The sequence below is a fragment of the Muntiacus reevesi genome, chromosome 10 (genome assembly GCF_963930625.1).
Source record: "Muntiacus reevesi chromosome 10, mMunRee1.1, whole genome shotgun sequence".
In the NCBI taxonomy this organism is placed as follows: Eukaryota; Metazoa; Chordata; class Mammalia; order Artiodactyla; family Cervidae; genus Muntiacus; species Muntiacus reevesi.
Window position 1 is genome coordinate 43,586,010 of NC_089258.1, and position 27,219 is coordinate 43,613,228.

Here is a 27,219-nt window from a genome sequence, read left to right on the forward strand (position 1 = left end):
AGAGTCCCTTGGACTACAAGGAGATCCAACCAGTCCATCTGAAGGGAATTCAGTCCTGAATATTCACTGAAAGGACTGATGCTGAAGCTGATGTGAAGAACTGACTCAGGAAAAGACCCTGATGCTGGCAAGACTGAAGGCGGGAGGAGAAGTGGAACACAGGGGATGAGATGGTTGGATGGCATCACCGACTTGATGGACTTGATTCTGAGTAAACTCAGGGAGTTCTGATGGACAGCTTGGTATGCTGCAGTCCATGGGATTGCAAAGAGTCGTACACGACTGAATGACTGAACTCAACTGAACTCCATACAGTAAACATCAATAGACACAAACAGAAGTTCCTTGGAATTCTCAGTCATTTTTAGAAGTATAATAGGATCCTAAAGCCAACAACTTTCAGAATCACTCTTTCAAATATTATGTCTATCAAATAGTCATTAAAGTATGATTACTTCCGCTACTTCTAATAATCAAAGACACCACAATCTCACACACACACACAAAAATACACACACACAGTCTGCTAATTGAAACATCGCATTTGCCTACATTCATCTGTGTAACAACACTATAATATAATAATTATAAGCTGAAATACAACTGACATATTAGCAAGTGAAGTTTTACTCTAGGGAAAGTTTAGAGTTCAAACAAGCATTTTTGGACACTGGAAAAGACAGAGTCTAAAATTTAATCTCTGAGAGTTTCCTGAGAAGTATAGAGATTCCAAACTGAGAACTTCATGGTATTGAAACATATACAGAAACAACTTGAGTTGAAGCTTACAATTTAAAAATTTCTTGTTCTCATGCTTATAAATATCCTTTGTTTCAAAACACAGGTATCAACAATAACATCTGCCTTATGTATGTCCAATTCTTCAATTAAATTTGCAAAGAAAATGTTAGAAGCATGAAGACTGAGCATTTCAAATATTTTAGTGTCCCTCTTTCCAGAGGTAACTGTGTACTGCAAAATTTACCTGAACTGGATGCTTGTAAATCCTTCATTCTGACTGTTTGATTAGGAACAGAATCTTTCATTCTGACTGCTGGCTGAATGGGGTTTGGAGACAAGTTGATTAATAAACAATGTACATATGAGACAACCCACAGTTCAGAATTCAAGATAAAATCATAAACGTTTCTACCTTCACGTTAGGATATTTTCCAGGAGACCCTAAAAGGCAAAAGGGACACAGAGTTAATCACATGTAAATATGAAAGCCAGCTGTACATTCATGCAGACTTTGTACCGAGCAGAATCCTCACGCTCTGCCTTGGCATTGAATACATTTAGTTCTAGTGTCTTCTTTTTAGGGGGATCTTAGGACACTGGTAAGACAGGCATATGAATCCACTAAAGATAGTGAAGAAAAAATAGGAACACAGGTTCACCAAAACATGCAGTTAAGATTTCAAAAGTAACATTTCATTTTCAATGGCTTTATAAAACATTAAAGTGCACATAGACCAATGGGAACATGCTGACTGATGAGGAGAAAATGGATCTTAAGCAGAGGAGCAAGTCATGAACCAAGAAGATAAACGTGAAAGCTGATGATACAATGCAAGAGCATATCTTGAATGCAACACAGCAAGTTATCGTTTACACCATTATATGATAAGTATTTTTCATGTTCTTCAATCTGTCCAGTCCTTTAAGAAGTGCATGGTTGGGATGACAGTTCACCAGAATGTATAATTCATTTCTCATCAAAGACAGAGTAATAAACTGATTAGCCTGCATATACATTTGTAGAAAAATGGCTCATAAAAATATTCATTTTTTTTCCATATCCATGTGGGCTACTGGTATGCCTACATGTCTTGGCTCCTCTAGTTTAGCCATCTCAGTTTCTCGATCCACTCATGCAAGATGGTACATAAGACACATCTAGAAAATAATGTATAATAAATTCTCAATATTGAAATATAATTATCAAAAAAGAAATCATACATTTATTTGCCACAGCATTATTAGAAATTAAAAATCTTGCATGTTTCAAAATCAGTGTAGTATTTATTAAAAGTATTTCTACCATTTAGGGAATGAACCCTATTAATCTGTTTGGCTTCAAAATTTAGTTTGGTTTGGTACATCATGCTAATGCTTCAAAGAATTTCTATGAAACAACTTTCAAAGAATCAGCTATCTTTATAAAAAAAAAAGTCAATGTTTTCTTTTTCAAATTAATCTAATTTGAATAACAAATACCAGCAGAACATATATCTTTGATACCTAAGAGTTACTCGGAGGGGCTGCGGTTTCCCCCACTTCTAGCACCCCCTCTCACCTCCAGGATTCTCTAGAGCAGTAATGATCTTATCTCTTTTCAGGGTAAATACACTGAAGTCATCTAGAAGGAGTTCTCTCAAGTGTCCTCATCAACTCCAAACTCACCTCCCTAAGGCCTTCCTTTCCTCCCTTTGTCCTTTCACTAGAGTTTCTCCTCTCTAAATGGTAATCTCTGGATTTGTGGACTTAAATCTTCCCCCTTGGCATCCTTTCTATGGATCATCCCTACAATTTCTTTCTCCCTCTTTGCTTAGCAATGGTATCTTCCACCTATAACTGCTACTTCAACATTTTGCTGAAACACGCATAAAAACAGAGTTTGCTTAAAAACTCTGGCTACAAACACGCTCAGAAAGAAAGACAAGATAATGCTTTTCCTTAATCCTGTTATGTCCTGCACTATCCAATGCTCTTCTTTCAGATTGCTCTAAACCCAAGGCTACACCCTTGCTACTCGGAGAGCTTGTTAGAAACGCAGATTCTCAGACCTCCTGCTCAGCATGTGCACTTCACACATGGTCCCCAAGCGACTAATTAACATTTGAGAAACTCTGGTCTACACGGGAGTCTGCTTCTATATGACTTCGACTTAATTCATTCTCCTGAAAGCTCAGCCTCTGTTTCTTCATGTGAACACATCCCCCCAAAATGAAATGGCATTAGAAGTTGGAAACCTTCCAGTGGACTCTCTAGGAGGCTGTGGTTTCCTTGGTCTCCCCATCACACCCCCTGCTCTCTCCTTCTTTCCAGTTCTCTTGTTTTGTCCCATGTGACAGCATCCTAGAAAGCAGCGACATTTCATTAGACATCAATCTGCACACATTTACAACTGAGCACCTATGCCTGCACTCCTCCACAGAGGACAAAACACAGCTCTGCAGGCCTAGGGACCTCAGCTCTGAGTGTCTTCCTAATAACGAGTAAAACAGGAAGAGGGGAGAACTTTGCTGTTGTTCTCTGACAAGTTCTGGTGTTGGAAGCTCACTTCAGGTTCATCGTCCATGTCAAATACTCTGCTTTATCTAAAGACCCTCATTACTTGTTGCCCCTTCCCGTGCAGACCTGTGCTTCCTCCTTCATGTCCTCCCTGTGCCCTCTGCCTCTCATCCTTCACTCCCTGTTGCCCCTTCTTTCTTGGCGTTCCTCAGCTTGCGGAGCATCTTGAAACAGAACTCATAATTTGATTTTGGTCATGTGTCCCTTGGAATCTTCATTTCCTGAGCAGGGATTGAAACTGCACCCCTGCACTGGAGTGTCTCCGGACTCTTAAACATTGGACCGCCAGATAAGTCTAAGAACTAATAATTTAGCTCCTTAAACTGGATTCTCAATGTAATCTGTGGTAGACCCCTGATAAGATACATAATTGCCCTCCTTTTCTCATCTTTTTTCTCACTACCCATCTGACAGGTGATTTTCTTTGCCTATTAGAATGTATCAGCATTCCCATTTTCAATCAATATTCTGTCAAATGATTTTTCAGTAAAATACAGTTCTTACCTTCTACTTGTACATTTAATGTCTTTTTTCCTCTTTGACCAGCAGCTCCAGGTAAATGATCCACATACTTCTGTGGAAGGCTCTCAGAGATACTCTGCTAGAATGAATGATAACAATGAGTTGCAGGAAGAGTTCCTAACCCCTTTTGAAGAAAGTACCCTACTTTTAACCCGGTTAACAGGTTTTGCCAAGATCCCACAGTTGCTATGTGACAGAACCAGGATGCTGAATTCCAACACGGTGCTGCATCACCAAGCACTGGCTGCCACATCTAAGAGATCAGGCCCTTCTTATCTCCTTCCATAGCTGCCACCTTCAAACAGGGCACCGTTACTTTATGTTGCTTCAAGTACGGCTGCCATAAAGGTACACTGCACGTGCTACTTAAGCTATCCAAAATGGTTTATGTTTACTAAAACATCACTAAAGCTAACTGCTGTTATTATAGCCCCACATATTTATTACTATTCCTCATGCTTTTGTTTCTCTTCAAACGTTCCTTGCAGATCAACCTGACAATCCAAATGTAGTAATACGTTCAAGGTTCAAGCATTACCTTGTCAACATCGATGTAAAAAAAAAAACACCACAATCGAAATGAAAATCAAAACTACAATGAGATACCACCTGACACCAGTCAGAATGGCCATCATCCAAAAGTCTACAACAATGAACGCTGGAGAGGGTGTGGGGGAAAGAGAACCCTCCTGCACGACTGGTGGGAAGGTAAATTGATACAACCACTATGGAAGATAATATGAAGATTCCTGAAGAAACTAGGAATAAAACCACCATATGACCCAGCAATTCCACTTCTAGGAATATACCCTGAGGGATCCAAAATGGAAAAAGACACATGCACCCGAAGTTCATTGCAGAGCTATTTATGATAGCTAGAACATGGAAGCAACCTAGATGGCCATTGACAGATGAACGGATGAAGATGTGGTGGTACATATATACAAAGGAACATTACTCAGCTGCAAAAAGGAACGCATTTGAGTCAGTTCTAATGAGGTGGATGAACCTAGAGCCTAGTATACATAGTGAAGTAAGTCAGAAAGAGAAATATAAATATCATATACTAAAGCATTTATGTATGGAATCTAGAAAGATGGTACTGACGAATTTATTTGCAGGGCAGCAATGGAGAAACAGACATAGAGAACAGACTTATAGACATGGGGGAAGGGGAAGAGGGAGAGGGTGAGATGGATGGAAAGAGTAACATGGAAACTTACAATTCCATATGTAAACTAGATAGCCAATGGGAATTTGCTCTATCACTCGGGGAACTTAAAGAAGGGCTCTGCAACAATCTAGACGGGTGGGATGGAGAGGGAGATTGGAGGGGGTTTTGGGAGGGAGGGGACATGGGTGTACCTCTGGCTGATTCTTGTTGATGTCTGACAGGAAACAACAAAATTCTGGAAAGCAATTATCCTTCAATTAAGAATAAATGAATTTATTTCTTAGAAATAATATGGGGGGAGGGTCCTAAGATGGCAGAGGGATAGGATGGGGAGACCACTTTCTCCCCCACAAATTCACCAAAAGAATATTTTAACACTGAGCAAATGCCACAAAACAACATCTGAATACTGGCGGAGGACATCAGGCACCCAGAAAGCAGCCCATTGTCTTCAAAAGGAGGTAGGATAATATATAAAAGATAAAAAGAGAGCCAAAAGAGGTGGGGACAGAGATCCATCCCAGGAAGGGAGTCTTAAAAAGGAGAAGTTTCTAAACAGCAGGAAACACTCTCACTGGCGGGTTGTGGGGAGTTTTGGAATCTCTGAGGGCAACATAACCAGGAGGAAAAATAAATAAATAAATAAAACCCACAGATTACATGCCTAACTGCAACTCCTAGTGCTCGCATCTGCCACCAGCAAGTGAGGGCTGAACAGGGAGGCTCCGGCTGCACTGCTTAGGGTAAGGACTGGGCCTGAATGCCCTGAGGGAAATCTGAGGGAACTAACATGAGATAGCAACCCAAACTGTGGGATAGCCAGAGAGAAAGAGAGAGAGAGAAAGAGAACTATCCTGTGAAAAGCCCTAACCTAAGGCACTGCCAGGCCCGCTCACAGAACAAAGGACTGAGCGAATACCAGAAGAGAGCTAGCCGGCTGCGGATCAGCCCATCCCCTGCCTGAGACAGGGAGGCAGGAGGGGGGCAGCCACAGCTGGAAAGGGGTAAACTCGGCCCCAGAGAGGCATCCTCTACCAAACTGCAAGCAGGCACGCAGTCGCTAACCAAAACGTCTTGGGATTCAGGATGGTTGACTTCCACCTGGAGGATTACATCCAGAGATTAGTTCCCCAGAAGAGACACACAGCACACCTGAGATGGGCGTGCCCGTTGCCACCCAGGAAACCAAGCGGCTGGGATCCGGGAAGTGATAAGACGCAGTCCCCACCTGGGGAGACTGCGCTCCCCAAGCACCTGGTTGCCTGAGCTGCTCGGACCTGGGAAGGGCACAAAACGCAGGCCCAACCCAGTCTGCGCCTTTGTGGAGTATCCGAGAACCTGAACCTGAGTGGCTTAGACCTGGGAAGTGCCCGCAACCCAGGCCTGCCTCAGAGAGTTTCCTGGCAGAGAATCCTAGAGCCTGAGAAGTGTAGACTGGGAAAGCGCATGTGCCATGAGTGGAGACAAACCCAGTGCGGCCGAGACACTGTGCGCACTCCCCACACACGCCGGTGATGTTTGTTCGCAGTGTTCCTCCGTCCCCACAGCAGGACTGAACAGGTGAGCCTAAATAAGTGACTACCTTCGCCCCCTTGTATCAGGATGGAAATTAGACACTGAAGAGACCAGCAAACAGAAGAGGCTAAAATAAACAGAGGGAACCTCTTTGGAAGTGACAGGTGCAACAGATGAAAACCCCGGAGTTAGCAGCGACTACATTGGAAGGGGCCTATAGATCTTGAAAAGTATAAGCTGGATCAAGGAACTATCTGAAACTGAACTGACCCCACACTGCCCGCAACAGCTCAAGAGAAATTCCTAGATAAATTTTTACTACTATCATTTTTTAAATATTTAAAAATTTTTTTATTTTTAAGTCCTCTGTTACTCTGTCATGGTCTTTGTAGACTGGGTCCTGGGGACTGGATTCAACGAGAAGAAGACTGCAGGGGACCCAAGTCTCGAGTGAACCAAGGGTGCTTTATTTGCAGAAAAGCATGTTTATATATCTTCACACAAGGCAGCTTTAGGCTGTAAAGAAAACTGAGCAAAAACAAAGCCAAGCAAATAACAATCTTCAAAGGGCCAAATAGCATTCCATATCCTGAGTAAGAGGAGCATAACTGAATAGATTACATTTAAGTAAGGTCACTGAAGGGAGTCACTGAACGGAATCCAAGCAGGTGCCCTTTCTCATGATCTCAGTCCCGAGAACTGCGTGCAGCTCTGCTCGTTCCGGTTTTACAGGAACTGATACAGAATAGAGAATCCTTGAGAAACAACACACAAAAGAAAAGAACATCTTGGATCCCTTAAAGCTGAACATCCCGTGACATTACTCCTTTAATTTTCCTTTTTATAACCTACTGTTACCTTGCAAAAAAAAAAAAAAAAAAAATCCTATTTTTAAAGCAAACTTCATATGTATATTTTATAATTATTGTGACTTTGCTTTGTTTTCTTAATATTGTATTTTTGAGAGTCTAACCTCTACTCTACATTTTTAATCTCTGCTTTTTGGTATTTGTTATCAATTTTATACCTTTAGGAACCCAATCTTCAGTACCCAATTTTACTTGGGAGTGTGATTACTGGCTTGATTGCTCTCTCCCCCTTTTGACTCTCCTTTGTCTCTACCAGGTCACCTGTATCTCCTCCCTCACCCTTGTTTTCTGTACCCAACTCTGTGAATCTCTTTGTGTGTTCCAGGCTGTGGAGAACACTTAGGGAACTGATTAGGCTGGATCTGTCTCTCTCCTTTTGATTCCCCCTTTTCTCCTCCTAGTCACCTCTGTCTCCTTCCTCCCTCTTCTCTTTGTGTAACTCCGTGAACCTCTCCGAGGGGTCCAGACTATGGAGAGCACATAGGGAATTGATTACTGGCTAGCTTGTTCTCTCCCTTTTTGGTTCCCCCTCTTCTCCTCCTGGTCACGTCTATCTCCCTCCTCCCTCTTCTCGTCTCTATGTAACTCTGTGTACCTCTCTGGGTGTCCCTCACTGTGGAGAAGCTTTTCATCATTAGCCTAGATGTTTTATCATTGTTGCTATATACATGGAGAAGTCTTGACGCTACTGTAAGAGTGAGACTGAAAACCAGAGGCAGGAGGCTGAATTCCAAAACCTGAGAACACCAGAGAACTCCTGATTCCTGGGAACATTAATCGATAAGAACTCATCCAAAAGCCTCCATACCTACACTGAAGCCAAGCACCACCCAAGAGCCAATAGGTTCCAGAGCAAGACAAACCACGCAAATTCTCCAGCAACACAGGAACATAGCCCTGAGCATCAATATACAGGCTGCCCAAAGTCACACCAAACCCATGCACATCTCAAAACTCACTACTGGACACTTCAAGGCACTCCAGAGAGAAAAAATCCAGCTCCACCCACCAAAACACTGATGCAAGTCTCCCTAACCAGGAAACCTTGACAAACGAATCGTCCAACCCCACCCACAGTGAGAAACCTCCACAATAAAGAGGAATCACAAACTGCCAAAATACTGAAAGGCCACTCCAAACACAGCAATCTAAACAAGATGAAAAAGCAGAGAAATACTCAGCAGGTAAAGGAATATGATAAATGCCCACCAAACCAAACAAAAGAGGAGGAGATAGGGAGTCTACCTGAAAAAGAATTCAAAATAATGATAGTAAAAATGATCCAAAATCTTGAAAACAAAATGGAGTTACAGATAAATAGCCTGGAGACAAGGACTGAAAACATGCAAGAAATGTTTAAAAAGGATCTAGAAGAAATAAAAAAGAGTCAATAAATAATGAATAATGCAGTAAATGAGATAACAAACACTCCGGAGGGAACCAACGGTAGAATAGCAGAGGCAGAAGATAGGATAAGTGAGGTAGAAGGTAGAATGGTAGAAATAAATGAAGCAGACAGGAAAAAAGAAAAAGGAACTAAAACAAATGAGGACAACCTCAGAGACCTCTGGGACAATGCTAAATGCCCCAACATTTGAATCAGAGGAGTCCTAGAAGAAGACAAAAACAAAGGCCATAAGAAAATACTTGAGGTGATAATAGTTGAAAACTTTGCTAAAATGGGGACGGAAATAGTCATCCAAGTCCAGGAAACCCAGAGATTCCCAAACAGGATAAACCCAAGGCAAAATATCCCAAGACACATATTAATCAAATTAACTATGATTAAACACAAAGAACAAATATTAAAAGCGGCAAGGGAAAAACAACAAATAACACACAAGAGGATTCCCATAAGGATAACAGCTGATCTTTCAACAGAAACTCTTCAGGCCAGAAGGGAATGGCAGGACATACTTAAAGTGATGAAAGAGGAAAACCTACAACCCAGACTACTGAACCCAGCAAGGATCTCATTCAAATATGAAGGAGAAATCAAAAGCTTCACAGACAAGCAAAAGCTGAGAGAATTCAGCACCACCAAACCAGCTCTTCAACAAATGTTAAAGGATCTTCTCTAGACAGGAAACACAGAAAGGGTGTATAACTCGAACCCAAAACAACAAAGTAAATGGCAATGGGATCATACTTATCAATAATTACCTTAAATGTAAATGGGCTGAATGCCCCAACCAAAAGACAAAGACTGGCTGAATGGGTACAAAAACAAGACCCCTATGTATGTTGTCTACAGAAGACCCACCTCAAAACAAGGGACACATATAGACCGAAATTGAAGGGCTAGAAAAAGATATTCCATGCAAATAGAGACCACAAAAAAAAAAAAAAAAAAAGCAGTAGCAGCAATACTTATCTCAGATAAAATAGACTTTCAAATAAAGGCTGTGAAAGAGTCAAAGAAGGAAACTCCATAATGACCAACGGATCAATCTGAGAAGATAAAACAATTATAAATATATATGCACTAACATAGGAGCACTGCAATATGTGAGGCAAATGCTAACAAGTATAAAAGGGGAAATTAACAATAACACAATAATAGTGGGAGACTTTAACACCCCACTCACACCTATGGATAAATCAACTAAACAGAAAATTAACAAGGAAACACAAACTTTAAATGATACAATGGACCAGTTAGACCTAATTGATATCTATAGGACATTTTACCCCAAAAGAATGAATTTCATCTTTTTCTCAAGTGCATATGGAACCTTCTCCAGGACAGATCACATCCTGGGCCATAAATCTAGACTTGGTAAATTTAAAAAAATTGAAATCTTTCCAAGCATCTTTTCTGACCACAATGCAGTAAGATTAGATGTCAATTACAGGAGAAAAACTATTAAATATTCCAACATATGAAGGCTTAACAACACGTTTCTGAATAACCAACAAATGACAGAACAAATCAAAAGAGAAATCAAAATATGCATAGAAATGAATGAGAATGAAAACAAAACAACCCAAAACCTATGGGACACTGTAAAAGCAGTGCTAAGGGGAAGACTCATAGCAATACAGGTTTACCTCAAGAAACAAGATAAAAGTCAAATAAATAACCTAACTCTACACATAAAGCAACTAGAAAAGGAAGAAATGAAGAACCCCAGGAAAGAAATCTTAAAAATTAGGGCAGAAAGAAATGCAAAAGAAACAAGAGACCATAGCAAAAATAAACAAAGCTAAAAGCTGGTTCTTTGAGAAGATAAATAAAATTGACAAACCATTAGCCAGACTCATCAAGAAACAAAGGGAGAAATATCAAACCAACAAAATTAGAAATGAAAATGGAAAAATCACAACAGACAACACAGAAATACAAAGGATCATAAGAGACTACTATCAGCAACTATATGCCAATAAAACGGGCAAGTTGCAAGAAATGGACAAATTCTTAGAAAAGTATAACTTTCCAAAATTGAACCTGGAAGAAATGTAAAATCTTAACAGACCCATCACAAGTACGGAAATCGAAACTGTAATTAGAAATCTTCCAGCAGACAAAAGCCCAACACCAAACGGCATCACAGCTGAATTCAACCAAAAATTTAGAGAACAGCTAACTCCTATCCTACTCAAACTCTTCCAGAAATTTGCAGAGGAAGGTAAACTTCCAAACTCATTCTATGAGGCCACCATTACCCAAATACCAAAACCAGACAAAGATGCCAACAAAAAAGAAAACTACAGATCAATATCACTGATGAACATAGATGCAAAAATCCTTAACAACATTCTAGCAAACAGAATCCACAGCATATTAAAAAGATCACACATAATGATGAAATGGGTTTTATCCCAGGGATGCAAGGATTCTTCAATATCTGCAAATCAATCAATGCAATACAATGTAATACAATTAACAGATTGAAAGATAAAAATAATATGATTATCTCAATAGATGCAGAGAAAGCCGTCAAGAAGATTCAACATCCATTTATGATCAAAACTCTCCAGAAAGCAGGAACAGAAGGAACATACCACAAAATAATAAAAGCTATATATGACAAACCCACAGCAAACATTATCCTCAATGGTGAAAACTTGAAAGCATTTCCCCTAAAGTCAGGGACAAGACATGGGTGCCCACTCTCACTACTACTATTCAACATAGTTTTGGAAGCTTTGGCCACAGCAATCAGAGCAGAAAAAGAAATAATAGGAATCCAGATTGGAAAACTCTCGCTGTTTGCAAATGACATGATCCTCTACAGAGAAAACCCTAAAGACTCCACCAGAAAATTATTAGAGCTAATAATGAATATAGTAAAGTTACAGGATATAAAATTAGCACATAGAAATCCCTTGTATTCCTATACATGAACAATGAGAAAACAGAAAGAAAAATTAAGGACACAATTCCATTCACCATTGCAACGAAAAGAATAAAATACTTAGGAATATATCTACCTAAAGAAACAAAAGACCTATATATAGAAAACTATAAAAATACTGTTGAAAGAAATCAAAGAGGACACAAATAGATGAAGAAATATACCATGTTCATTGATTGGAAGAATCAATGTAGTGAAAATGAGTATACTAGCCAAAGGAATCTATAGATTCAATGCAATTGCTATCAAGCTACCAACGGTATTTCTCACAGAACTAGAACAAATAATATCAGAATTTGTATGGAAATACAAAAAAACCTCAAATAACAAAGTAATCTTGAGAAAGAAGAATGGAACTGGAGGAATCAACCTGCCTGACTTCAGGTTATACTACAAAGCTATAGTCATCAAGACAGTATGGTACTGGCACAAAGACAGAAATATAGATCAATGGAACAAAATACAAAGCCCAGAGATAAGTCCATGCACCTATGGACACCTAATCGATGACAAAAGAGGCAAAAATATAGGAGAAAAGACAATCTCTTTAACAAGTGGTGCTGGGAAAACTGGTCAACCACTTGTAAAAGAATGAAACTAGAACACTTTCTAACACCATACACAAAAATAAACTCAAAATGGATTAAAGATCTAAATGTAAGACCAGAAACTATAAAACTCCTAGAGGATAACAGAGGCAAAACACTCTCCAACATAAATCACAGCAAGATCCTCTATGACCCACCTCCCAGAATATTGGAAATAAAAGCAAAAATAAACAAATGGGACATAATGAAACTTAAAAGCTATTGAACAACAAAGGAAACTACAAGCAAGGTGAAAAGTGAGCCTTCAGAATGGGAGAAAATAATAGCAAATGAAGCAACTGACAAAGAATTAATCTCAAAAATATACAAGCAGCTCCTACAGCTCAATTCCAGAAAAATAAATGACCCAATCAAAAAATGGGCCAAGGAACTAAACAGACATTTCTCCAAAGAAGACATACAGATGACTAAAAAAAAAAAAAAAGAAGAAGACATACAGATGACTAACAAACACATGAAAAGATGCTCAACATCACTCATTATCAGAAAAATGCAAATCAAAACCATCATGAGGTACCATCTCAGGACATTCAGAATGGCTGCTATCCTAGAGTCTACAACCAATAAATGCTGGAGAGGGTATGCAGAAAATGGAACCCTCTTACATTGTTGGTGGGAATGCAAGCTTGTACAGCCACTATGGAGAACAGTGTGGAGATTCCTTTAAAAATTGGAAACAGAACAGCCATATGACCCAGCAATCCCACTGCTGGGCATACACACCGAGGAAACCAGAACTGAAGAGACATGTGTACCCCAATGTTCATCACAGCACTGTTTATAATAACCAGGACATGGAAAGAACCTAGATGTCCATCAGCAGACAAATGGATAAGAAAGCTGTGGTACATATACACAATGGAATATTACTCAGCCATTAAAAAGAATACATTTGAGTCAGCTCTAATGAGGTGGATGAAACTGGAACCTATTATACAGAGTGAAGTAAGCCAGAGAGAAAAACACCAGTACAGTATACTATCGCACATATACGGAATTTAGAAAGATAGTAATGATAACTCTATATGCGAGACAGAAAAAGAGACACAGATGTAAAGAATAGTCTTTTGGACTCTATGGGAGAAGGCAAGGGTGGGATGATTTGAGAGAATAGCACTGAAACATGTATATTATCATATGTGAAACAGATCACCAGTCCAGGTTCGATGCACAAGACAGGGTGCAAACAGCTGGTGCACTGGGATGACCCAGAGGGATGGGATGGGGAGGGAGGTGGGAGAGGAGTTCAGGTTGGGCAACACATGTACAAGCATGGCTGATTCATGTCGATGTATGTCAAAATCACAATATTGTAAAGTAATTAGCCTCCAATTAACATAAAAAAAACATGGAATGTACATGTTGCTAGAAATATTTTTTTAAAAAAATATCTTCCACAGATAATTTAAAAAACTCTGGTGGTTAATTTTTCTTTCCTTATGATTTTATAATAACAAGTAGTCTATATAAGAGAAAAGCATAAATGGTGATTTCATTCATTTAATGTATGTAATTAATGAGTAATTATTTGCTGACATTCAGAAAAAAGAAATCAGAATCTCTCCAGAGGAAAAAAATATACTTCTACATTTCTTCTTTCAGACTGTTGCAGCTGAAAATTTTATAATTTAATGAAGAGAGATTAAGAATCTCATTTATAAAATTATAAATCAGAATTTTAGTAAAAAGAATAGACAAAATGCTTGTTTATTTCCTCTATTTTCAGAAAGATCTAAAACACCCACCAAGATTATAGCAAACAATAAGATAAATCAGATAAATACATTAAATATTTAGCATCGGACACGACTGAGCGACTGGACTGAACTGAAGTTAGAAACCACAAGAAACAGAAGGGCCAAAAATTCTTAATTCATAATACGTCTCCAAAAACAGGGCTCATCTTGAATTGTCTCTAAATGAAAGTTTTGCTAGGTTAAATAGAAGACATCGCTTCATTAATTTCAAAGTGATAAATTTTTTAAAAAGAGAAATCACTTCAAATTTAAATGAACTTTCAGAGGGAACTATATTCAAAAAACATATATACATACACAAGTATAAACAAATCACCTTGCTGTACTCCTGAAACTTATACGGTATTTTAAACGGACTACACTTCAACTGAAGGAAAAAACAAGAACCACCACCACCGTCGAAAACAAACACCAAAAAAAAAATAAGGAACACATTTTCTTTCAGTTCTTTATAAAAATCAGCTATGTGTCATTCAAAGAGTATGAGCATCATTTTTTCACGACCTCACTTTCTCTTCTTGAGAATTTGAAATAATTTCTTGCATATTTATAATATACAGTTCCTGGTCAGACTTACTTCCACTATTTCTGCTGTGTTTATATAATAATCTGTCTCATCTTCACCCTCGTTCCATCTTATATTCATCTTGTCCTTCTTAAAGGAATTCTTTCCCTTCATCCTCCTCCCCATCTTCATATTCATCTAGTTATTTTTCCTCAGTGCTTTGTAATTCTTTTCTTTCATAACAGGATACTTAGTATGCCAATATTTATAAATCTGAATGAGGCACATGTATGGCTCTTATTATCACACCATTTTGTATTGTGACTTTGAGGGCTTCTATTCCCGTGGTGGGATCCCTTTTGTCATCATAAGGACCAGGGGAATGGTATGTGAACAAGTCCAGGGAAAGAAGAACAAACAGAACAACTTACCTTTGTACGACCAAGGCCTGCTACAGACTTGAGAAGTTTTGCAACAGGCTGAGATGATGCGAAGGCAGGATGACAGATGCCCTCAAACCAGGGTGATGGTTTGCAAAATGTTTCAACCACATCTTCAATGTTGCTATCAGAATTACTGTCCTCAGAGAAAGTTGTACTCTCTGGTCTCCAAATGTCACATTTTGCTTCTACTACAGTGAAAACAGGAGAGAGCACATGAGAACACGTGTCATTTCAAATCAGGGAATAACATCAGGAGGACAGTCTTCAAATAACTTACTGTTTCTCTTGGATTGCTGAGAAGCCTTCATTAGCTTCGTTACGTTTGATTTCAAGACATGCTGTAGAAGAAAATAAGAGCTTGAAGACTATAACAAGTATTAACCTGAATAGAAGAATTATAACCTCCCCCATTCCTCTATGATCCAACACAAAGAACACAGGCTCTGGAGTCATTCAGATGTGGATTCAAATCCCAGTTCTGCCACTGACTGACCTGTTCATGGGGAAAGGATTATGACAGATGACATCAGAAGCCCCAGATGTTTCTCTCCTTACCCCTCATTGACTGCTATACAGACACCATGACACCCACTAGTTTACTTTCTCTACCAAAATGTTCTAGAGTAATAATTTATCCCCGGGAGTTTAGAGCACTACTGAAAAACTAAGACATTTAAATTAATTGCTATATTTTGAAATTTGCTTCCATGATTAATATATATATGGATTATCACTTGGGAAGGGAAATATGAAAGTTTAGCTTTTAGCAGAACCTTATTTAGATAGGCTAGAACAGAAAAACAGGAAGAGCTACTTCTATTCTGTTTGTCAAACAGCCCGAGACAACTGAAACAGGGAAAAAAATTCAGCTGCTTCTGTGAAACAGGGAAAAAACAAGGTTAAACCCATAGGGCAATGATCATGAATGAAAGCCACAAACACTCTAAATAGAAAGCCATAAGCAAACATGTTCACAATAGAGGCAGAGATGGACTGAAAGAATAGACATTGAAGAAATATATTCTGCAAGGAAAAATTAGGTTAACAGTAAATATTAAAAAGAAAAATTAAAAAAGGTAGAGAAGAAAGAAGAAAGGAAAAAGTGACACATTTCTAGTCAAGAACAAACTTGATAGAAAAAAACAAGTATAATAAGGTATGTGGAGAAACACATATATTTAGAATTTATATACAATAGGTCAGTAATATCTCAGTATTCCTAAAGATATACTATCAGCAAAGCCTCTGTTTCATATGACTATATTAATATATTTTTATGCATCTACACTGTTCTTCAAATTTTATGAAAACATCAACATCAGTTCAGTTCAGTTCAGCTGCTCAGTTGTGTGTGACTCCTTGTGATCCCATGGACTGCAGCACACCAGGCTTCCCTGTCCATCACCAACTCCCAGAGGTTTTACAAACTCTTGCCCATTGAGTCGGTGATGCCATCAAACCATCTCATCCTCTGTCGCCCCCTTCTCCTCCCACCTTCAAACTTTCCCAAAATCTGTATTTTCCAATGAGTCAGTTCTTCGCATCAGATGGACAAACTATTGGAGTTTCAGCTTCAGAATGAGTCCTTTCAATGAATACTCAGGGCTGATTTCCTTTAGGATGGACTGATTGGATCTCCTTGCAGTCCAAGGGACTCTCAAGAGTCTTCTCCAACACCATAGTTCAAAAGCATCAATTCTTCAGTGCTCAGTCTGCTTTATAGTCAAACTCTCACATCCATACATGACTACTAGAAAAATCATAGTTTAGACTAGACAGAACTTTACTGGCAAAGTAATGTCCCTGGTTTTCAATATGCTGTCTAGGTTGGTCATAGCTTTTCATCCAAGGAGCAAGCATCTTTTAATTTCATGGCTACAGTCACCATCTGCAGTGATTTTGAAGCCCAAAAAAAGAAGTCTGCCACTGTGTCCATTGTTTCCCCATCTCTTTGCCATGAAGTGATGGGACCGGATGCCATGATCTTAGTTTTCTGAATGTTGAGTTGTAAGTCAACTTTTTCACTCTCCTCTTTCACTTTCATCAAGAGGCTCTTTAGGTCTTCAATTTCTGCCATCATGGTGGTGTCATCTGCGTATCTGAGGTTATTGATATTTTCTAGCTATCTTGATTCCAGCCTGTGCTTCATCAAGCCTGGCATTTCACATGATGTACTCTGCATATAAGTTAAATAAGCAGGGTGACAATTTACATCCTTGATGTACTACTGTCCTGATTTGGAACCAGTCTATTCCATATCCAGTTCTAACTGTTCCTTCTTGTCCTGTATACAGATTTCTCAGGAGGCAGGTCAGGTGGTCTGGTATTCCCATCTCTTGAAGAATTTTCTACACTTTGTTGTGATTCACAGAGGCAAATGGTTTAGCACAGTCAATAAGGCAGAAGAAGATGCTTTTTTGGAACTCATTTGCTTTTTTTATGATACAGAGGATGTTGGCAATTTGATCTCTGGTTCCTCTGCCTTTTCTAAATCCTGCTTAAACATCTGAAGTTCATGGTTCACATACTCGTGAAGCCTGATTTGGAAAACTTTGAGCATTACATTGCTAGCATGTGAGATCTGTGCAATTGTGCAGTAATTTGAACATTCTTTGCCATTGCCTTTCTTTGGGATTGGAAGGAAAACTGACCTTTTCCAGTCCTGTGGCCACTGTTGAGTTTTCCAGATTTGCTGGCATATTGAGTGCAGCAGCACTTTCACAGCATCATCTTTCAGGATTTGAAATAGCTCAACTGCAATTCCAACACCTCCATTAGCTTTGTTCATAGTAATGCTTCCTAAGACCCACTTGACTTCGCATTCCAGGTTTAGCTCTAGGTGAATGATCACACCATCCTGGTTATCTGGGTCATAAAGATCTTTTTTGTAGAGTTCTGTGTATTCTTGCTACCTCATCTTAATATCTTCTGCTTCTATTAGGTTCATACCATTTCATCCTTTATGGTGCCCATCTTTGCATGAAATGTTCCCATGATATCTCTAATTTTCTTGACGAGATCTCTAGTCTTTCCCATTCTATTGTTTCCTCTATTTCTTTGCATTCATCACTGAGAAAGGCTTTCTTATCTCTCTTTGCTATTCTTTGGAACTCTGCATGCAAATGGGTATATCTTTCCACATCTCCTGTGCCTCTTTCTTCTCTTCTTTTCTCAACTATTTGGAAGACCTCCTCAGACAATCATTTTGCCTTCTTGCTTTTCTTTTTCTTAGGGATGGTCTTGATCACTGCCTCCTGTACAATCTCATGAATCTCCATCCATAGTTCTTCAGGCACTCTGTTTATCACATCTAATCCCTTGAATCTATTTATCACTTACACTGTCTAATCAGAAGAGTAAATACTACATGAAACTAATTTCAGAGCAGCAATACCAATTTCACAACAGAACACTTTACCTTGGTTTGAAAACCTAAGACTTCATCATTTGATGTAGGCCCTAAATCAACGCCAGGTTTGTTGGGAAACCTTTAAAGCAAAAACATACAATAAAAATGAGTGAGCTCATTTTGAAGAAAAGAAGAAAAAAACAAGTTTGTCTATATATTAAATGAACTTTCTTGACATGAATAAAATTTGGCCTGTTTTAAAACAGCTTTTTAAAATTTTTTTTTAAAGATTTCTTGATGTGGACCACTTTTAAAGTCTTTGCTAAATTAGTTCCAATGATGCTTCTATTTTATGTTTTGACTGTCTGACCTCGAGGCTTGTGAGATCTTAGCTTCCCTGACCGAGTATTGAACCCACACTGCCTACACTGGAAGATGTCTTACTAACCATCTTAACCACTGCACCCCCAGGGAAGTCTCCAAAAAAGTTTTTCGTTACCTATTTCTGCTTCCATCTCTCCCAACCTATGAAATATCTGGTTAACACTCATTCTTGGTCTCCATAACAGAGACTGACAGCCAATATGTCAGCAGAGCCTAAAAATAATTTGTTTTCACCAAAAGTTCTAATAGCTGAACTGAAAATCCAATTGATGGATTGAAATAATTCTTGTTTGTACAAACTAGAATAAACCTGATGACTTTAAACAAAGCAGAAGAACAAGCTTTGCCTTCTCCATTGTCTGTTCAAGGCTCAGAGACGAATCTGAGTTGGTCCAAAATGGGAGTCTTGGTCCATCAGCAGGGATACCACTTACTGAGATGGCACCACTTCTCTCCTTTACTCGAAGAGGGAGTACAGCGAGTTTCCCCACAATGTCAAAACTTAAAATGTACACAAGTCAAAGAACTAACTTATATCTTTAACTTACATGCTACACGGGTACTTCTCTGTCTCTGCTGAGGGCCATGGGAGTGGACATGGGAGCCAGGAAGGCCAATTGTCAAATCACAGGTCAACTTATTTTAACCAGGGTCAATTGATTAACCTCCTGAAACCACAGCTGCCTAATTAAGTAAAAGTAGGACACAGCTACTTTACAAAGCTGCTGTGATGACTCTGAGGTCACAAATGTTAAGCACATAATGCAGTGTCGAACCCAGAGTAGAATACTCAACAAACATTAGTTTCTCTTCTCCATGTTCCCTTTGTTAAACATATAATTTAAAACATCCATAAAATCTTACCTCCTTGAAGAGTCCTCTTCAGAACTCTCATCCACTAGTAAAGAAAAAAGCAAGACACAGTTTAAATCAACGGAAGAAAAATACAGAATATTAAAACCTCAAGACTGATGCTTTGTTTAAAAGTATTCCTTTCAAACCACACCCGGAGGCCACACTAGAGGAAGGGAACAGCGCTGTACTATACTCATAGGCCACTAATGCCTAAAAACCTCTTCTCCCCTTTATAGTCATCAAATGCAGAACAAAAAACAAAGGAAGAACTGCTGTTTACAATGACCATAATCCTAACCAAACTCTTGGAGACAGACAGAAAATGATACTACACCATTAACAGAATCAGTACCATAAGCTGAAAATAGCACACTTAAACAGCACAGTATTTCTGGACGTCCGCCGACTGAAGCACTGAACAGAGACTACAGGCGTCTTGCTGGGGCCTGACACCTGCTCTGGCTCTTCAGCTCACAATGAAAACACCCTATCACAGGGAGGCTTGGTCTACAGGCCCTGAACTTCAGAACGTGGTACAACACCGGAAACAAAAGTCTTCTCTTCCTGGCCCTCTTTCCAAAGGCAAGAGAAGTGTGAAAGATGTAGTGATTCCAGGTTTAGAAAGGATAATCACTTGAAAGGCAGGTGGGGGAGGGCAAACGGGTAAAGGGGTTCAACTCAGTGGTGAGAATGGGGACTAGACGTGTAGTGGTGAGCATGAAGTAGAGTACACAGAAGCTGAACTTTCTTAAAAAGTTTCATATATATATACACACACACACACACTAATATGTTTAAAAAGAATCTCTTGAGACTGTCTCCTTCCTTTGCTCAAGAGCATCTGGACCACACAGAGCAGGATGCTCCGAAGAGTGCTGTGTGCTAGTGAGGGATATCATCTTATCAGTCCTTCCCATTATATGGCAAATGTTGATAGAAAGCATGCTTTTTCAGCTTGGAAGGCATACATCATCACATCCTAAGCTGATGAACAAGGGGAGGGAGGGAAGGATGGAGGGAGCCATGGACTCTGGTGCTGTTGGGCAACATTTCCCTGGGGTCGTCATGATCTGATGCTGGAGGGATGACTCACATGCAGTGACTCCACGGGGAGAGGAGCACTGCAAGCTTGAGCCTGGGGAGCAGGGGCAGTGATTTTTAAGTGTTTGCACCCTGTGACATCAGGATAATTCTTAGTACATAAAAGACACTTGAAAGCTATCTGTTTAGAGAACAAATGAACAAATAAATTAACATGTTTTCCTTGAAAATTTTGCTTAGAAAAATACAGAAATTAACCAGAGAAAACTCCATTCTATTCTGAGCGTATTGAAGACCAAGACACTGTCATCTCTGTATCTCCTCTGACTAGTGTATTAAACCAACCTACAGTTCTTTGATAGATGTTTTTGTTGTTCAGTCACCAAGTTCTGTCTGACTTTTGTGACCCCATGGACTACAGCTCACCAGGCCCTCCTGTCCATAGGATTTCCCAGGCAAGAGTACTGGAGTGGGTTGCCATTTCCTTCTCCAGGGGATCTCCCTGACACAGGGATCAAACTGTATCTCCTGCATTGCTGGGTGGATTCTTTACTACTGAGCCACCTGGGAAGCCCCCTTTGATGAGACAGAGGTCTACTTAGTTAAAGGTACCCTTGGATACCCTGTACAACGTGCTAGATGCCACATCCAGGAAACCTAATGCTGTTTTTGTTAGCGCAAAGCATTTTTGTGCTTTTATTAGAACCTGCAGAGTTCCAAGTGGTTGTATTTGAATATCAATTATGGTAATCTTTTAACTGATGGCAAGAGAACATATTGTTCTTACAAAACTATACTGTCATGACAATTGTCCAACACACAAAAGAGAATATCTGGTCCTAAAGAAGTCAACCTATCTCACTCTCTCGGGATCTGTAAGGAATGAAGTTGGTAATCTAGACCTGCTTGGTACAACAATAGGCAAAATAACTGGTTCTCAACCAGGCATTGCTTTTCTGCCTTCTGTACTATTGGTAAGTATCTTTCAGAAATAATCTCTCACTACTATGCTGCACACTGGCTCAGCTTTGCAGTTATTGTTTATCATTTCTTATCCTACCAGGAAGGCATTATTCAAGTTCCCAGTTTTAATGATGGTAACTGTTTTGTGAGACTAATTATGACACAGTAACTACTAACTATTCATTCACTAAAGGCAAACCATTTCTAAAGATGAAAGTTCACTTTCATAAGAAGTCCAATCTGCTATACTATGACTATAGATGAAATATACATCATACTCACTTCAAAATTTTTTTCTGATTTACACAAAGATCTATTATAGGACTTTAGAAGCCCTATTAAATAAATAGATTTCTTTTTAAAAATACTGTCTTTGATGGTAAATCACCTACAATTAACATCTTAAAGAATTCTGAATACTAGAGTGTAAAGAAATTAATTTAAAAAATAATATACACATGATATTTCCACTAATTTTTTCATAGTTCTTTCATTAGTGAAACTTCCTCATTCCTACTTTATCTACAGTAGAATCACCAAGACTAATTTGGTATCAGATGACGTACCTGGGTTGCTCTTTTCAGGAGAAGTTTTAGGTCTCTTTTCTTTATATTCAGAAATCAGTTGGCGAAAGCTATGTATTAAAAATGTGATAAATAATATTTTAACACTGATATGAGAAACAAGTACCAAATTCTGAGATCATTTCAGACAATGTCATAGATAATATCAAAACTTCAATTGTCCCATACATTTCAAGTTTCTAAGTTCTATAAACTTTTATTTAGCATAGTAAAGGAGAAAGTAAAGGTATACTGTCACCCTGCTTATTTAACTTATATGCAGAGTATATTATGAGAAATGCTGGGCTGGATGAAACACAAGCTGGAATCAAGATTGCCGGGAGAAATATCAATAACCTCAGATATGCAGATGACATCACCCTTATGGTAGAAAGTAAAAAAGAACTTTAAAGTTTCTTGATGAAAGTGAAAGTGGAGAGTGAAGAAGTTGGCTCAAAGCTCAACATTCAGAGAACTAAGATCATGGCATGAGGTCCCATCACTTCATGGCAAATAGATGGGGAAACAGTGGAAACAGTGATTGACTTTGTTTTTTTGGGCTCCAAAATCACTGCAGATGGTGACTGCAGCCAAGAAATTAAAAGATGCTTAATCCTTGGAAGGAAAGTTATGATCAACTTAGCATATTAAAAAGCAGAGACATTACTTTGTCAACAAAGGTCTATCTAGTCAAGGTTATGGTTTTCCAAGTAGTCATGTATGGATGTGAGAGTTGGACTATAAAGAAAGCTAAGTGCAGAAGAACTGATGCTTTTGAACTGTGGTATTGGAAAACACTCTTGAGAGTCTCTTGGACTGCAAGGAGATCCAACCAGTTCATCCTAAAGGAGATCAATCCTGGGTGTTCATTGGACGGACTGATATTGAAACTGAAACTCCAATATTTTGGTCACCTGATGCGAAGAATGGACTTATTTGAAAAGACCCTGATGTTGGGAAAGATTGAAGGCAGGAGGAGAAGGGGACGACAGAGGATGAGATGGCTGCATGGCATCACCGTCTCAATGGACATGATTTTGGTTAAACTCTAGGAGTCGGTGACTGACAGGGAGGCCTGGCGTTCTGCAGTTCACGGGGTCCCAAACAGTCGAACATGACTAAGCAACTGAACTGAACTGAAAGGAGAAAGAAAATGAAGAAGTCATGAACTCAGGGCAGTACAGCTCCAATAATTAACTAGACTTAGGTTGGCATATGAAAAATCTCTCAAGCTTGCAAATCCAGCTCTATAATCAACTGCCCTTTGATCCTGGAGGAGTTGTTTCTCTACAGTTCAAAGTCTTCCTCTACACAACTGGGATATTACTACCTGATTTCACAAGAGGATTAATAGGACACCCAAATGCTTGCAGAAACAGTCAAAGAGTGGAATAAATTCATCTTCAACTTTATTGCTGTAACTCCTTTGGAATTTCAAGTAAATCCCAATGTGTGCTTTTTCATGCGTTTAGCATTCACGTGTTGCATGAAACTGTTATTAATTCTGGTGATTAGCTGTTCTTTGTGGTTTCTAACTTAGGGTATCTCAGCTCTTATATAACGTGTACCTAAATTTATTTATAACATATGAATTCACTACATTAGAGAACATAATGATCCCCCATTATTGCAGCTAATTACAAGAAGAGCAGAAAACTAATCATAATCAAGACCTGGCCTAGACCACTACTCTTCCTTCTCTACTCAAACTCTGAACCAGCAGATCTTCCTGACAATGATGTTTAATCTCCATGTTCCTCTCCAATTCACTTGGAAGACATATCCTTACTCTTACAGTGGATACTGGCAAGTTCTAGACAGGGCTTACCTCTCTGAATTCCAACTATCTTCCTTGAGATTTAGGGATTTCTGCTGAATGGGTTCCTTATGGGGCAGATTCTGAAAACATTTAAGGTGGAGGTGGATAGGAATCCGTTGGAAGATTTTCGTTATTACAGGAAACGGATCCCATGAGGGGCCAGGCATCATTAGGATATCTCAGGCCAGCTGGCACCCACTACTCTGGGAAGGATGACAGGGAACCTGTGACCTAAGAAAAGGTGCCGCCACAGGACAGAAGTTGCCTTGAGGTTCAGGTCTGGATACAAAGGAGAAAGTGGTCTGAGCAACCCCTGCAGGAGCACGTGACCCTCTCTGACAGCCTAACATGGTCCCCACTGCCATCTGCTAGCAGGAAAGATGAAGAAGAGCCTCCGCGGCCCCTCGACGTGCAGATCTGGGCTCGCACGTGGCTCCACATGAGGTCTCTGAGTGAGGGCGGAGCCAGAGGCCCGGCTGCCCGCACTGGGCGCGGGTGCTGGACAGCAGTGACTGAGCGACACACACATGCACGACAGTAAAGGTGCCCTCGCTCTGAAGCCGACGTGGGCGTCACCTCAGAGCCTGGGGACCTGGACCCGCGGGGGCGGCCTGGGAGCAAAGGTCAATCGTGAGCCCACTGCAGGATGAGTTTCTTTGTTTTTCCTTTTAAAATGTTTTATTATAGGTCTTTATAGAGCCACATCCAGACTCCAGATCCAGCTGCCAAGCAGACCCTGTCAAGCCCAGTTGGAGCAGAAGTGCTGCAGCAGCAGAATCAATGCAAGCAACAGAGTGATGAGAAGAACTATTTTCTCCCCCACAAGTGACTTGTGGAAGAGGACTGTCTCGTTCATCTTAGGGAATCACAGGGTTCTTGGAAAATTCAGCCGGAAGCATATAGAGAGGCAAGTCCTCAAGGGAACACACAGGATTTGCTGCTGAAACATTTCAAGACCCAAATAACTAGTGAGAAATATCACAACTGTGACACTGTTTGTACACCATACCGAGAGGTCACACTTGGAATTAAATGGCTAATGTCAAGCTTTCTAAGGATCAAGGTCTACATGTCTGAGATAAAGCACCCCAAACCCACAGCCAAGAGTAACTAACTGACCTTTGCTTGGCTTTCAGCGCTTGAGGGGGAACATCTCACCACCCTTCTCCAAACTGCCTGCACCAAACTGGAACTCTCACTGGTCATGTAGCAAGTAACAGTTAAAATTATTTTTGGCTGCAGTTTAGTGAGAACTGACATTTTAATGTGAACACTTACATATTAAAACCGCTAATAACAGCATATTCTTCTGCAGTCCATCCAAAAATATCTTGGGAAAAGATATCAACATCTTGCTGAAGAAGAAGTCTGACAACATTTTCTGATTCATACTTGACAGCAAGCATGAGGGCTGTTCTAAAACAACAGAGAGATGACTTCAGCCTCAGGGAGTTGAGTCAGTTTACTTAAACAGTGAATCTGATATGCTTTACCAAGTGAACGCCTTGCCCTTCCATGAAGAACTCACCATTTACAGGCTCAAGTGTTCATCTTCGTAAATTACCTCAGGGGCTAAAATGAAGGGACAGAAAAGAAGCCTCCTGTACCTCACTATTTCAAAAGTCCCTGATGGGGACTTCCCTGATGGACCAGGGGATAAGACTCCAGGCTCCCAATGCAGGGGGCCCAGGTTCCATCACTGGTCAGGGAACTTGATCCCATATGCTGCAACTAAGAGTTCCCACAACTAGGACCCCATGCAGCCAAAATAAATAAATAAATGTTTTTTTAAAATAATAAGCAAGTCCTTGATGGACAAGAAATGATGCTGAGGTCACTTATCTGAGGCAGGTGACCATTTAAGGGATGAATTCCCTATTTCCTCCTTAGTCTGATATATTCGGCTTCAAAGTCAGCTAGAGGTTGGGTTAAGGAAAGGCTACTTGCAGGCTTAAATCAAAAATATTGATAATAATGGGAATAAAAATAGTCATGGTGGCCGTTAATGATGTGGACAAGCATGTGACAGGCACTAAAAATGAAATACTATATATAAAATCTTTCTTACACACAGGCACCTTTGAAAGATGCATTACTATTTGCCTTTCACATCAGGAAACTTATTTGCTGATGATAAATATCCCTAATAGGTAGGAAATCTAGGAATTGAACCTAGTCTGAATGTAAAGCCCATCATTTTTTTCTGTATTGTCCACCTCTGACTTGTCTTTGTTAAAGGAACTGTTTATCCAATCAAAGCTATCTTTCTTCCTTCTACCTGTATTAAAAATGAAAATATCAAAATGTACTAAAATGAGAAAGGATAAAAACTGATGAGTCCACAGGATCTGGTGACAATGAGTAAGAATCACCTTTTTGTGGCTGTTGTTATTTAGTCACTATGTTGTATCTGACTCTTTTGCAAACTAACATCAGCATTTGGAGAAGGCAATGGCAAACCACTCCAGTACCCTTGCCTGGAAAATCCTATGGACGGAGGAGCCTGGCGGGCTACAGTACATGGGGTCGCAAAGAGTCGGACACAACTGGGTGACCAACACACACTATGCATCTTATAAAAATATATACATACAAAGTAGAGGTTAAAGAATTCTTTTAAAAGAATTAAGAAACGCGATACTGTCATGAGGTAAAGTAAAAAGCAGAATCCATATTTCATAAAGCTAATAAAACTAATTTGAAATCCCTCAGCTATTACAAGATTGACCAAACAAACACAAAAAACAGGTTGCATATAACATCAGTCAGTATTTTAAAGGAATTTGAATTCTGCTATATATTCCTGCTATATATTGTTCATGATTCCCAGTCAGAATAATTGACTTTCTACCTAAGTGATGATGTGTTGATCACAAATGAATCCTCTTATTCATTTAATCTTGATATTACCATCCTAGAACCGCACTAAGGGTTTTAAAAAGAAAAAGAACAATGGTACCTTTTCATCTTGTCAACCGCATGTATATTTGCTTCTTTCTTTACTAAAAACTCCACCATGTGCCCTCTCCTTTCACGTATCGCAACTAACAGTGGTGTCAGGTCATCCTGTAAGACAGGGAAAACCATTTCTAATGTACACGGTTAACCTATTTCTAAGGTGAAATTAAAATTGTGCAATAGATTCTCTGAACTTAAAAATAAAAGTCAGAAAGCAAATGAAAGAGAGCCCCTCCTCC

General features: G+C 39.5%; 1 protein-coding gene across 1 annotated transcript in view; it reads right to left on the reverse strand.

Annotated features, from left to right (window-relative positions):
- LOC136176345 (ankyrin repeat domain-containing protein 26-like) overlaps positions 1-27,219 on the reverse strand; it is a 92,764-nt gene that overhangs the window by 30,345 nt on the left and 35,200 nt on the right. The window contains exons 9-18 of the mRNA XM_065946513.1: positions 26,982-27,088; positions 25,301-25,438; positions 22,207-22,274; positions 19,646-19,679; positions 18,467-18,536; positions 15,326-15,386; positions 15,037-15,236; positions 3,802-3,898; positions 1,154-1,182; positions 986-1,058 (exon numbers count right to left, since the gene is read on the reverse strand). Of these exons, the coding sequence (XP_065802585.1) occupies positions 986-1,058; positions 1,154-1,182; positions 3,802-3,898; positions 15,037-15,236; positions 15,326-15,386; positions 18,467-18,536; positions 19,646-19,679; positions 22,207-22,274; positions 25,301-25,438; positions 26,982-27,088 (877 nt within the window). The remainder of the gene's footprint in view (positions 1-985; positions 1,059-1,153; positions 1,183-3,801; positions 3,899-15,036; positions 15,237-15,325; positions 15,387-18,466; positions 18,537-19,645; positions 19,680-22,206; positions 22,275-25,300; positions 25,439-26,981; positions 27,089-27,219) is intronic.